Source organism: Boleophthalmus pectinirostris, unplaced genomic scaffold, assembly GCF_026225935.1.
Source record: "Boleophthalmus pectinirostris isolate CB_2022bp ecotype Guang Dong unplaced genomic scaffold, ASM2622593v1 HiC_scaffold_19, whole genome shotgun sequence".
Lineage (NCBI taxonomy): Eukaryota > Metazoa > Chordata > Actinopteri > Gobiiformes > Gobiidae > Boleophthalmus > Boleophthalmus pectinirostris.
This window is the reverse complement of record NW_026571140.1, coordinates 19,212,745-19,226,733: the sequence shown is the minus strand read 5'-3', so window position 1 is coordinate 19,226,733 and position 13,989 is coordinate 19,212,745. Positions and strand designations below refer to the sequence as shown.

Sequence of the window (13,989 nt, the reverse complement as noted above, 5' to 3'; positions counted from 1 at the left end):
TGTTATTGTTTATAAATGATGGAAATGTGTTAGGAACAAATTACAAGATTAAAAAATAATAAAGATGCTGAATGATTTGTGAAACACTCATTAGCATTTTTGCCTCACAACATGAAGAACCTGGGTTTGACTTAGGGCAATTCTTTTTTATGTGGAGTTTGCCTGCCTAGGTTTTTCTCTCTGTGTTTCAAGAAGCATGTAAGACATTCAGCTAACATACTGCAGAACAGCAGCCTAACTGTTGCATGGGCCATTTAGGCTCTCTGCATGTGTTTTGGGGAATAAGGTTCCAAATGGCAATACTAATGAATGCCACGTCAGGCAATGCCAGGCGCTACTGGGGCCCTTGTGCATTTTGCACTGCTTTTATCTCCCAGAATGCTTTGTGATGTTGTTATCAGGTGTGTGCAGCCTGCTGTGGGACTAAACAGTAAACAGGAAGTGCTGTGCTGACACAGCCATGATGCTAATACCATACTGTAGAGTGTGTGTATGGCTCAAAGCTAATTTCAAATGATAATCAGGCATGCACACCTGAGCTTTGTGAAGTATTAGTGGAGAGAGAAGTGAAGAGAAAAGGTGATTAATTAATCTCAACCCTAAATTAAAACCTATTATTTCCTTGACTTTGAGAGTAGGGTATTGCTGTGAATTTAATTAACTAACCTATATTTAATCTGTATCTAACTGTGAAAGGAAAGGACTACAGATGGAAACTAGCCTCTTAGCTAACTCATAACTCTTGGCAAGTTGGCATATTATACAGTTGTACTGGTGGTAAACAATATGCATTGTCCTTGTAATAATTAATATATAAGAATATAAAAGAAATACATTTCACAATAAAGTAGCAATACTGGCTAGGTATATGATACTGGGCCCAGAAAATATATATGGATGAATAAAGCCCAGGGTCCAGCAGTCTAAGTCTAGTTCTCTGCGATTAGATGAGATCGGGCATTCAGTCAAGTTACAACATTCACACAAGGAGTGCGGCTTTGCAGAGATAAATTTTTATCCTCATCATTTTTTAAAACACAGTACTTCTTTTGGTCTAGTTATGAATCAACTTTTCATCCTAATTTGTATCTTCATTTTGACAATTTTCATGAAAAATAAAATAAAATAAAATAAATGAAAATCTAAGGCCTCTAGGCCATACACCACATTTTACAGTATTTAACTTGACACTTATTATATTATTGCAAATGTAATCAATTGGTCATTTTAATCCAAACAGATTTAAATAAATGTATTAAAATCCAGATAGTCCATGAGTTAACTGAAGTCAAATAAATAAACAAACAGTATTAGAACTAAAGTGCGCAATTTACCATCTTGTTTGTAAATATGCAGAAAAATACATTCATTTAAAAATCTTACCTGCAGCCAGTCCAGCTACGACCTGTTAAAATGAGAGAATGTGATTAGAGTATGTAATAAAATTTTCTGTAGAATCCACATATTATTTAAGAATGAATACAAAACTAAATATATACTGTATCTGATACTTTGAATGATTAATAAATGTACATTTCTATCTTATTTACAAAAATCTTTATACAGAAGTTGGCACCATCATGTTGAATGTACATAATAGGATGATCAGATTTTCTCATTCAAAAACTGGGACACACCCACTTTGGGGTGGTTGGTAATAATACAATTGTGAAAAGAGTGTGTAATTAAGAATATTATTATGCACCACTATTACCTCTTACCTATTATGTCCATTTATGACTTATTCACATATCTTGTTAGGGACTTCAGTCAGTGCAATAGAGTAATTTTCAAGCTTTTATTTTATTTTTTGTCTATTTTGATTAAATAATTGAAAATGAATCCCCTTCTTTACTGTTGGCGGGTATCAAAAAAATAAGGACACATTTGATATTACTTGTATAAAACTGGAAGAAATCACTGGTTTTGGATACATCTCCTGGGACAAGGGACACAGGTAAATAGGGACGCCTGGTCACTCGGGCCGCTGTCCTGCTGATGCAACCGTGCACACGCGGGATTTTCGCTTCTCTTTTTTGTTTCAGAGCAACTGGCAGTGACTCCATCATTTAAAACCATATATGGTCAAACATCTATAGTGATCACTTCAGTGATGCCCTGTCTACTTATTGAATGATTCTGAATGTTTCAATACTCACGTTACGTCCATTGTTTTGGCGCCAAATAAAGTTACATCCGGGCAGTGTTGTGCAGAAGGACCATGGATGGGAACGACTGACAATAATATGGCTGTAGGGGGCACTATTTACGTGGTAAAATCCCTATTTTGCTGACCGACTTGCTGTCACGAGGTAACAAACAGAGGTAGCCATCACAGACCAGACGGTTTGAAGTTGTAGGTAAGTATGCCTAAAACTAGAGTGAACAAACGTCCCAGTTGTCCTTATTTCTGACAAATTTGATCCCCGCCAAAAGTAAAGAGGGCAATATATTGTCATTTGTTTAGCTAAAATATAGAAACCATGCTTCAAATTACCATAAGTCAAAAAAATAAATAAATGCATCAGCAGTCAAGAATGGGCAATGTTACGTGTTCTTTTCACAATTTTATTTATACCAACCATCCCAACCCAGATGTGTCCCAGTTTTTAATTCTGAAAATCTAGTCAACCTACCTAAAACATTTAAAATGGCACAAAGGAGAGGAAAAGTGCATTATGAAATGCATTCTGAAAATGGCATATAACAATGTGTTAAAGTTATTGAAAGTTAAAAAATCTAAATGTATTGATACAAAAGGGTGAGCTAAAAATCAATAAGAAATGGCTGCATTGCTTTGACATAAACCTTACATTGTCCTATATAATATCTATATGCTATGCATGAGCATCATGATGAATCAAATGGTGAAAGTGAATGAGCTAAGGACAGCCGGCATCAACAGGTTGTCACCTCTGGGTTTCTCCCTGCTAACTGTCTGTGTGTCCTTATGTGATACAGAGGACCACGGCTGGGGAGAAGAGAGGAGAAGAAGAAGAAGGAAGGCAGCTTGTGGCTTTGAGCGATGCTGAACTAATCTTTCCTGAAGGTAAGGCATGGTCACAATACAGACACAAGTTCAAACATAAAAATCTATAAAGAAATTAATCTTTGAACATTAACACTTAAAGAGTGCATGATATATGTCATACACATGTGAAAATGCAATTTATATGTTATTTCTACTTGTTGCCACAGGGACAAAACCCAAAGGATTACAGTGAGTTGCATCATCCGTCAGTAGAATGCGGAAGGGGATGATGATGACTAACTTTGAGATACAAGTAGTTAGTCAGAGTAGGTTAGTGTTTTTACCAGCCCCTCATTACACAAATCCCTTAAACAAATATGATATGCCTGATCTTGATTTTTATTTACTTTGTTTAAAATAACAATTTCACAACAGTTTCAAATATAAGCAACTGACTTGTGATTATTATAATTTGATGTTGCTTCTTATGGCAGGGGCACTTTTAGTTTTAAGTCCTATGTGTTTCTACACATAATTGTTAGCTGTTGTTTGTGTGAAAACTACCTGACCAAGGGGTGTTTTGTCTGCAATGCAGCAGCTGAGCGATTTGGGGGCAAGACTCACTGCTAGGGTCTAAATCATCTGCTGATTGATCTGTATCATTTCTCCTTAACATTCTGTGAACCTGAAAGTCACTTTTAATGCTTGTAAACATTAACACACTACAACTGAGAACTGTTAGCCCTCTGTACAGCAAAAAGCTCTTGGCTCTTTGAGCCAGATTTTCTAAGGACTCATTTAGCTCAGCTGATGCCCTAACTACAGATGTAGTATGTTGCTATTGTTATTTTCACCATAGTAGATTTTCTATTAACCCAGCATCTCTAATCTTTTGTTTTAGGTGTTATGTTGATAATGTTAATCCTGTCTTGTGGTGTTAAAGGCGACATGAATTTTTACCAGCTGTGAATCAACAGCTGTGTGATCTGCATAGAGCTCTTTAATATTGTCTTGATTTCTGCTATCTAAGTTTAACAAAGCCACATATGTGATGTTATCGTGTGCCAGACTTAGTTTTTTTCTCCTTTTCCTTTAAGGGTTTACCACTAAGAAGGCTATAAAATGCATCTGCCTATCCTTTTAGTAGTAGGTTTCTAGTTACAATGTACACAGGCCATCTTAATAGCATAAATCTAGAACAAATGCACATATTCAAAATTTATTTAGATGTGAAAAAGCGAAATTCTAAAACTAAAAAGGTAGACCATAAAATCACATGAGGGCTTATTATACCACTTTAAAGTGCCAGATCGGGTTGAGCCAAGGATGGACTGTGGAGACACACCAAATGCTGCAGGCTCCTTTCTGAATTATAATGACGTATGCTTGTAGAGATAATCAGAATCAGAAAAAAAGTTATATTGCCATTGTCAGTGAACAATCTATACAAACTAGGAACTTGCTTCAGCGATATATGGTGCAACGTGATGAATAATAGTAATGTTTCTGCCATTAATATTTTACTGTGTCATGTTTTTTATGTTGCTCTGCATAAGAATCTCGTAATCTTGTTTAGAGAGAGATTTTACTCATTTTTCTAGTGTCCACATTTGCACAAGCAAGAACTTAAGATGGCAGACAAAAAGGTGATGCCAAAAGAAGGAGTGTTAAATCACACCTGAGCCCGTGAGTTTGATTTTTAAGATTTTTGCAAGGGAACATGAAGTTTATGTAAAATAAGACCCTTTTCACAGTTATGGGGTCACCACATCTGAATATCTGCAATCTAGTGTTTGTTTACAATTTTATACATACATATAGATATAGCATAATTTTAGGTTGTTCAGCTTTGTGTGCATGTAAATGGAAGACATAAAGCATAAACATTTTAATGTCTCCCCTAGATTTACAAATAATTCTAGGACACTTATAATTTAATAAATTACTTTATTTCTTGGATCACAATAAACTTCTAGTGAACCATACAAATTGCTGAGGCCATTGCTCTACTTTCCTTTGCAGAACACATGTGTGGGGCTGCCATTATAGGAGATCAAGTGGGTCAGACTGGCTCAAACAGCTGATGCTCGATGTGCAGTAGCTAATATTATCAGCAGGGGGCGAGCATCTGCCACAGCTTTTAACATGGTTCTTTCAGTCCCCACCCACATTCATGAACTCTCTCATGTCATGTGACAGGGGAGAGAGAGGGATTTTGCCAGGAGGACAGACATTTAGTGGCTATTGGAAGAACGCATGACATACATTTATGCTGAGATGGGGAGTCTGGCATCGAGAAACCTGTGGGGAGACATGGTGCAAATGGACGTATTTAAATATCTAATCTGCTCTCAGTTTACACTGTTGAAATTTTGAAAACCACTGTGACAGTCTATTGTATGTTTTTTTATTGTATGCCAGTCTTCATTAAGTTAACACCTCAATTAGCAAAATGTCTGACAAGGACAAATTAAACCAGCCAGGTCTCTAACATGGGCTCCCACTGCTTTATGTGGCACTGTCTAATGAAGGTGTGCTTCTTTATTTCACATGTATTTTCTCCTTATTAAGGCTATGGCACTACTGTGTGATGCTGTTTTAGTTTTACTTAGTTTGAATCTATTATACATGTTGTATTAACGTATTGCATTTTGTAGAACCATCTGGGCTGTAATAATAAAACTTTTTAAGAGATACAGTAGAGAGCCTACTCTAAAGATGATCCAAAATGCGGCCAGTGAAATGCTTTTAATTTGCAGCAAGTTAGTGAAGTTAGTGTCTGACAACTGCCAGTCCCAACACATATTGGTCTCTCTCTTCTCTAGAAAAAAGTAACTTTATTTGAGTAAAACAGCAACACACTTAATTTAGTGTCGGGCTTACTATGTGAAATAATGGCACAAAAGTACCCAGAATAATCCAAATGGAACTCTAATTCTGTTGCTTTTTAAATGGTATTTGCTCGCAAAAAGCTTTTACATTCTATATTTATTTTCTATACTCTAGTATCTGAAATGAAGCTGTGAGTATGTGGGGGAGGGGATATATAGCCCTTGCCTTGCTCAATAAGGAGAGAGAGAGAGAGAGAGAGAGAGGGAAGAAGAGAGTTAGTTTCGTCCAGGGAAAGACGTACATCTCGAGCCGAGGAGCAGAGCCTCAGCCTGGACAGTCAGGAGCAGCAGCACTGCTGTCTGCATCCCCTTTTTTAATGAGACCTCATAGTTTGGCAACGTCAGGGTGCTCAGATCTATCGTTTGACCCATAGGGGTGCGTAAAAATTAGGAGAGCAGCACCTCCAATCGTGGAAAACATTAAGACGAGAATAAGGGCAAGACGTACGGACGGTGCCATGGAGGTGACGCGCGCGTGTGTGCAAACGCACGGCTGTGGGATGTGGTGTCTCATGGACGCGGAGCGATGCTGTAAGCTCTGGTATTAGCAGGCATTTCTCTCCCCTCCCTCCCCTCCCCTCGCATCTCCAGAACCGCTGCTCGTATCGCACCGACCATTCGCTCCAACCGGGGATTCGGCTCGCTGTGCTCACTTTGCTGGCGTCCTGCACGAAAGATTTAACAAGAGCAGGTATGTGCACAGCGTAGTGCATGTCGATGGTACTGTTTTCTTGGCGTGGGAATCATGAGTGTTTGACTTCATTCTGATCCTTCTTGTTGCTTCCCTCCTTTCCCTCTGTGGCCTTGCCAGCGGATTAATAAACCAGTATTTCAGAAAGATGCGGTTAGATGACATCATGTGACGAGTAGAAAAGGATGGTCAATTCGATATAAATGCATATATATAGGTAATTTTGTCCCACTGCTTGTATCGTAATTCATACAGTATCCTCATTCATTCAAACGTTTACACATCTCGATGATCTCGTTCTCACCTTTCCATATGCTGTTAAAGCATTACGCACACAACATGAACGCATGTGAGCAATGCTGTTGTTTCACACTGAGCAAACGCGACGAGATTGCTCCTTGTCAATTCGGCTAAAGAAACGTCCGTTTTCTGATTAATATGGGGAGACAAACTGTAGTGTTGCTGACTGGTTTCTTTAAGCTACAGTCACCTCTTTTCCTGTGTAGAAATATAGCCTGCATGATATGAAGGATGCATAGGAAGCTGAAGATGGGCGTGAGGGCAATATGATCTGAGGATGCCTACACCCTCACAGCTCAACCCCCCCGCTGCTACACTTCGCTTTGCTCCCCTTGTAGAACTGCACAGCTGCATGCTGCCATAAAGCGATCACACATACACATGGACGGTGCACTGTACGCATGTGTCTCAACGCAAAGCTACATGGACACTCCGCCATGCACACACCCGCTAATCCACACAGTCAACTATAATCCATAATCATGTGTGCTGGAGACATGACGTAACACACGAGCATCTTCTGTCTTCATGCACCCAGTTTTAAGCCCTCTCACAGAACCCCCTTTATTGTTGATAATGAATTATCCAGTGCCATCGCAGCATGTGGGATTATTGACAGAATTTAGAGTTGGTTTTGATGATGAGGGAGACCAGATTTTACTATGTGAGAAGTGGGTTAGCATGCCTCCAACTGACACTACATTTCAAAGTAGAATAGCAGCATTGGTGCAACTGTGACAGATGGAGTTTTATTGCACTCCAAGCATTAAGTGCATTATGAAATACAGTAGTTGGGTCATGGGCACTCATGTGTCTTAATAGCAGTGCTTAGCGATGAGTGGGTGTGGCTGAGGTGCTCCCCCTTTTCCTCTTGAGTCTGACTCATTAATAGTTGGGGCTCTCCCATGTTACAAATTCCCATATAGGGATTGAATTTATCTGATGTCCTATGCCCAAAAATCAATCTTCAACCTCAGGATCTAAAACATACCCATTTTCAACTCCCCGTGAATGCTATGCTTTTCTGGAGAATTGCAGAATCCAATGGAGTGAATTTATCAAACATCTCCATTTTGGGATATTGGCTTTCTTAGAAAAAGACAACTAGCAGCAAATTGTTAGTGAGCATTTATTAACATTTAAATATGTGTTAAGAAAACTACAACATCCACTTACATTGTCCATCATTAATTTTAAACCATTTTGGTTAGTTCTGGCTATTTCAAAATGCTAAAAAATTTTATTGTTTTTTTTTTCTGGAATATTGTGCAAAATATAGTTTAAATAATAATCTCTGAAAGCCACACATTTATCTTATTCTGTGCTCACTGGTTCAAGCACTTAACCCCATGCTTTTTACTGTTATACTTCAGTTACAGAGTATAGATATGTTATGAATTTGTATGAGAACTAGAAATGTCATTGAGCGTAGCTAAGACAATGTCAGGACGCATATAAACAATATCTGATGCGATTTATTTATGGACAGACAGTTTGGGGTCATGACCCATCACTTGCAAAAGGCTGTTCTTGGCCTAGTGCCAGTCTAAAGGAAAGCTGAGTCATGAGGATCTTCTATTAAATTTTTTATTTTATTTTTTTAACTTTCTAACGAATTGTTGTAGTAGAAGTGTTATCTTTGTGATGTAGTGAATATTTAAGCCATGAGGTAGCAAATGGTGTTGTTGATCCTCATACAGAATTAAGTTAGGTGGTATTCATATCTATGCATTCAACATTAACATCATGTCACTGTAGTCTTTTGCGACTCATGTCTCTGAGTATGTCTCTGGAGTCATAAGACTGTATAGGCATAAAGCTCTGAAGGCCAGAAATAATGTGGAGCAGCTGTCAACCTCTGTGCAACAACCCCCTACTTGTTTTATTTCAGTTGAGCAGTTTTATTTAATAAAAAAATTGCTTTGATCCAGCCATTATTTATATGCTGTTTCTATATATATATATAGAATATATATATATATATATAAGCATATTCAAATAATTCAAATAAAAATGTGTATATCTTCCTATATGATATATGAAAAAAAGTTTGATAGCTTGACCCTGACCTTAAAGGTACAGGCTATAACTTTCTGGCAGTTGAATTTTACCTGCACAATTCTATGGATTAGAACGTAAAACTACACTTGGAACATTCCCTATGGACATAGATAAGTTATATGCCACACTATGGAATATTATAGCCAGGAACACATGCAGTGTTGTAAGAGTGACAATAAGTGACATGTACAGGAATACAAAATCTTTGGGAGAATTATTTTGAAAACCCTTTTCAGAATTCTTCTGATATCTGAAAACTAAACTATTGTTTTGTTTTGTCTTGCAGGTGATCTATTACTGGAAGAAGGCCCTTGGATCTATAAGTATTAGTGGATCCTTGAGAATCACCAAGCCAAGTCCATATTGTCAAGCACAGGTTGATTGTGCTTGACCTGTCATTGGTGTGTCTCAGCCAACATATTCCTTACTAGATGATTAAAACGATCTACAGGATTGCCATCCATGGTTTCTGCCCTACTCAAGACTATATCATCCTACATTGAGAAGATTTGCAAAGGAATGTTTACAAAGAAATTGGCCAACCCAATAAAAAAGAAAGAGAGAAGTGAAAATAAAGAGTCCAGATTGACCACTGATTTGCACGCACATAATTTAACTCTCTCTACAACACTGAAGACAACTGTAAAAAAGATTTCCAAATGCTCTTCGGCACGTAACATATCGCTTGAAGACGACGACGGAAAGAACGACTGCTCGTCGCTTTCACCCACCTTCAGTTATCGTGTAGCTATAGCCAATGGACTTCCAAAAAACTCACTTTTTCTAAACAATAATGAAAGTTTTTTTCCTGAGGTTCTTTCAATTGACAGTAGCTATTCTGATTCCCTAAGTGACTCAAAGCCAGTCCGACGACTGGATGAGCATAAATCACACACTATGCCGGTCAGACGAAATAGAAAGAGCCTTATCAGTTTGGCTCCCTCTGATGGAAGCTCAGAGGGGGAGCGTGTGGAACGCTCCAGTTTACATACACTTCGACTAGGGGCTCTACGCAAGCTTAGAAAATGGAAGAAAAGTCAGGAATGTGTTTCTTCCGACTCTGAGGCGAGCAACTGGAGAAAAACCTTGGGCATACGTAGCAAGTCCTTGGATCGGGCTGGCCGACAACATAAGACCTCGACCTTGGAACCAGGGTCCTCCTCTACAGGATGCATAAGTCAAACCCAGGATGTTATGGAGATGATTTTCAAGGAGCTTCAAGGGATCAGCCAGATAGAAACAGAACTATCAGAACTGCGAGGTCATGTAAATGCACTGAAAAGTTCTATTGATGAGATATCTAGCAGTGTAGAAGTAGTTCAGAGTGAAATTGAGCAGCTTCGTTCAGGATTTGTTCAGTCAAGAAGGGAGACCCGTGATATACATGACTACATAAAACAAATTAGTACTCAAGCTAATAATTCCACTTTACGATTTCTCAATGTCCCAGAAGAAAGATCTGAAAAAACTGAGAGTTTGATATATAAATTATTAAAAGAGAAGATGGGCTTTGTTGATGCTCATAAAACAATTAAAATTGAACTTGCACATAGGTTAGGTCAACAAAGGGAATGTTTGAATGCAAAACCTCGTCCCATTATAGTTATTTTGCATCACCTCAAGACAGGGATGTTGTTTTGAAAAAATGCTATAAGCTTAAAGGAACTGGAATAACAGTGTCTACTGACAGCTTAACTCATGATGGAAAAGAAAGAAAAGACAAGGCAATGTCTTCCTCTCAGACATATGAAAGTATGGACATTAAGGTTTCAGCAAAGGAGAAAGTGGTAGAAAGTGATGATTGGGATTCCATGGACAGTGACAAAGAATTAGAGGAATTAAGTAGAAATAAATATGCAATGGTTCTCTCGAAGCCAGTTCATAAAAGCAAGTCAGAGAAAAGACGTTCCCATGACCATCGTCGGTCAGGAGAGGAGGCTAGCTACTCAGGGTCGGGTCATTACGCTGATGAGTCCTATTATGACCCAGATAAACATGGAAAGTCCTACTATTCAGATTTAACCCCTGGATGGCTCTCTCAAAGTGAATATTCTACCCCCAAACTAAGTCGTTCTGAATCGGATTGTTCCAAGCTTTGCCAGTCTTACTCAGAGGACTTCTCTGAGAGTGCATACTTTACTCGAGTCAATGGTGGCTCACTTCTTTCTTCATCAGACCAAGAACTGTGGCAAAGAAAACAGGAGGATATGGCCTCTTCTTGGTATGCAGGTTCTAGTCAGCCCTATGAACACAATGAAATGGAAACTACAGAAACTATTGATAGTGGTGTCAGCAATGGACTTATCTGTATGTCTGGTGACAGAAGCCATTATAGTGGCTCCCAGCTTTCTTTGCAGGGTGATATATCTCCGTGGAAAGATTGGCAAAATTTAGAACAAGGAGCTGACTCTGGTCTAGAAGCTTCTGTTGAGGTTAGCAGTCCATTTGACCCATCCACTATTCCTGGATTTCCAGAAAATATCACTAAATGCCAGGAAGTAGATTTACAGTTTGAGGGTGATGAAGAATTCATGCGTGATAGGGATGCTCCCTTGCCACCGATTACTACTCACATCATAACCCCAGTTGCAGAGCGGGAATTAGTCAAGACTCTTCGAACATCAAAAGAAGGGTCTAAAGCAGTTCAAAAAGAAAGCACAAAAACATCTTCAAAAGACAGCTCCAAACATAATACAAAAGTAACGCAAAAACAGGCAAAAGTGACTCCAAAAGAAGAAACAACAAGACTATCCTCTAAAGAAACTCCCAAGGTAGCAACCAAGGTAACACCCAAAGTGACCACTAAGGACTTAGCTAAAGACTCCCAAAAAGTTCATAAAGCATCTGCTAAAGACACACAAAAAGGAACTGCTAAAGACACTGTATCTGCTAAAGATGCTTCTCAGGTTGTTCCTAAAGACACTTATATTTCTAAACCCAGTTGCAAAGATCTTTCAAAAACACCAGTTCGAGAAGTATCTAAAGTAACGTCCAAAATAGCATCTAGTGAGACTAAAGTTACAAACAAAATCTTCACTAAAGAGAGTCCTACAGTGATGTCTAAAGAAAGTCCTAAAGAGCCCCCTAAAGAGAGTCCTAAAGTTACACCGATCATGAGTCCTGCTTCAACCCCAAAAGAGTCTCCAAAAGAGTCCCCCAAAGAGTCTCCAAAAGAGTCCCCTAAAGAGTCTCCAAAAGAATCCCCTAAAGAAACCCCTAAAGAGTCTCCTAAAGAATCACTGAAGGTTATTCACAAGGAGCCCACACACATTACATCTAAAGAAGTCAAACCTGCTAAAGAACTTACCAAAGAAGTTGCAAAAATAACCCAAGAAGAGGTTCCAAAAGAAACACCTAAAGCAGCACCAAGAGCAACGGGAAAAGTGCAGAATAAAGAAAGTAATAATACAATTCCAGCTAAAGAAGGTGCTAAAGTAGTGTCTCCAGAAAGTGTAAAGGTGCCCCAAATTGAACAGAGAGCCACACCTGCTGAACCTGCTAAAGTTGAAGCTAAAACAACTCCTAAAGTATCTCAAAGAACTGTACCAAAAGAGGGCTCTAAAACACTTCCAAAACAAGAAAAGTTTCCTGAATTGGATGTCAACCATAGTTTTCACCAAGCACAGAATAAATCATCCAGTATGTACCGTAGTCAAAGTGAAATTCGAACAGAGAAAGTTGAAGAAGTTCCAAAATCTTGGAGTAGTAGGCTAAGTATTGACCTTAGTGAAAAATCATTTGGGTTTGGCTTTGGTTCTACTCTGCAAAGAGCTAAATCAGCTTTGGAGGTTGTGTGGAAAACTGGAGCTCAACCGAATCAGACTCCTCCTCCACCACCTCCGCCTGAGGAGCCCTCAAGCTCATCCTTTATGGGCCGTTTCCGGACACTGTCTGGTTCAACTACTAGTAATTCCAGCCCTGCACCTATTGCACCACCTGAGGTCTACAAAGAGCCCACCCAGAGCAAATCTGAGGAAAAGAAGGAACAAGACCCACCAGTGGAGTCTGAAGAACAGCCTGACAGTGAGACTCATTATGTGGAAGTGATGGAACAAGTGTTGGCTAACTTGGAGAACAGAACAAGCATTGTTGAAACTGACGATGTGACAGAGCAGACACAGGAGTGTGAGACTTCTCAGGACTATGACATGTCTGATGACATTGATGCCTCACAAGACAATGATGCACCTCAGGACATTGATAATACTCAAGACCTAGAGGCCTCAGAGGGCTCAGAGGCACCTAAAGAGGCTTGTGTTCTGGAATATGACTGCAGTTTAGACGATCAATATGACGAAGAGTATAGTGAGGAATTTGAGGCACATCTAACTCCGGCAACAGCTGAATATGATGCTATGGTTGAATATGTAGATGTAGAAGAACCAGATGAAACCGAGGACAACGATGTGACTGAGGAGATGGAAGAGGGTGTTGAGGACTTAGAGGAGGTGCCAGAGATAGTGGATGAGGCCACAGAGGTGTCAACAAATGTGGACCAACAGCAAGAAGAAGAAAACAAAAATGTTCCAGAGGAGAAAGGTCCAGAAGCCCCTCCTAAAAAGCGTGTGCGACCTACATTCAAGGAAGCCGCACTGAGAGCCTACAGAAAACAGATGGCTGAGCTGGAGCAGCAGATCCTGGCAGGAGGTATGAAACTTTAGACATAGTTGTTTGTCATTATGTGCTTTACAGTCTTAAGCCTACAGTATGTCCTCTCTTCACTTTATGATGCTTGTCAAATTTATGTTGAATTAGATTTTAATGCTGTTAATTGTTATTCAGATCTGATTGAAAGATATATATTTATTGTAGTTTCTACTTAAACTTACATTAACTTAACTCATTAACTTACACCTTTAATGCCAGGCTTAAGATATCCCAGACCAAGAAATCAACACTTTGGTTTTCATTGTTTGGTACTTCTTGCATAGGATGAAGTAAATATGCATAGGATGAAGTAAATATAGTCTATTTTGCATAGTTAATATATCAACAAGGTACATATTATCTGTTTACTTCTGTAATTCAATTGTTTAGAATCTTCCTAGTTTGAATTTTTCTTGTTTTTTGACAAG

At 38.9% G+C, this 13,989-nt stretch overlaps 1 protein-coding gene across 1 annotated transcript in view; it reads left to right on the top strand.

Annotated features, from left to right (window-relative positions):
* The first annotated feature begins 9,376 nt into the window (after nucleotides 1–9,376).
* The window catches only part of LOC110175368 (protein unc-13 homolog C), a 72,794-nt gene continuing 68,181 nt past the window's right edge, over nucleotides 9,377–13,989 (top strand). The window contains 2 exon segments of the mRNA XM_055154841.1: nucleotides 9,377–10,514; nucleotides 10,517–13,561. Of these exon segments, the coding sequence (XP_055010816.1) occupies nucleotides 9,377–10,514; nucleotides 10,517–13,561 (4,183 nt within the window).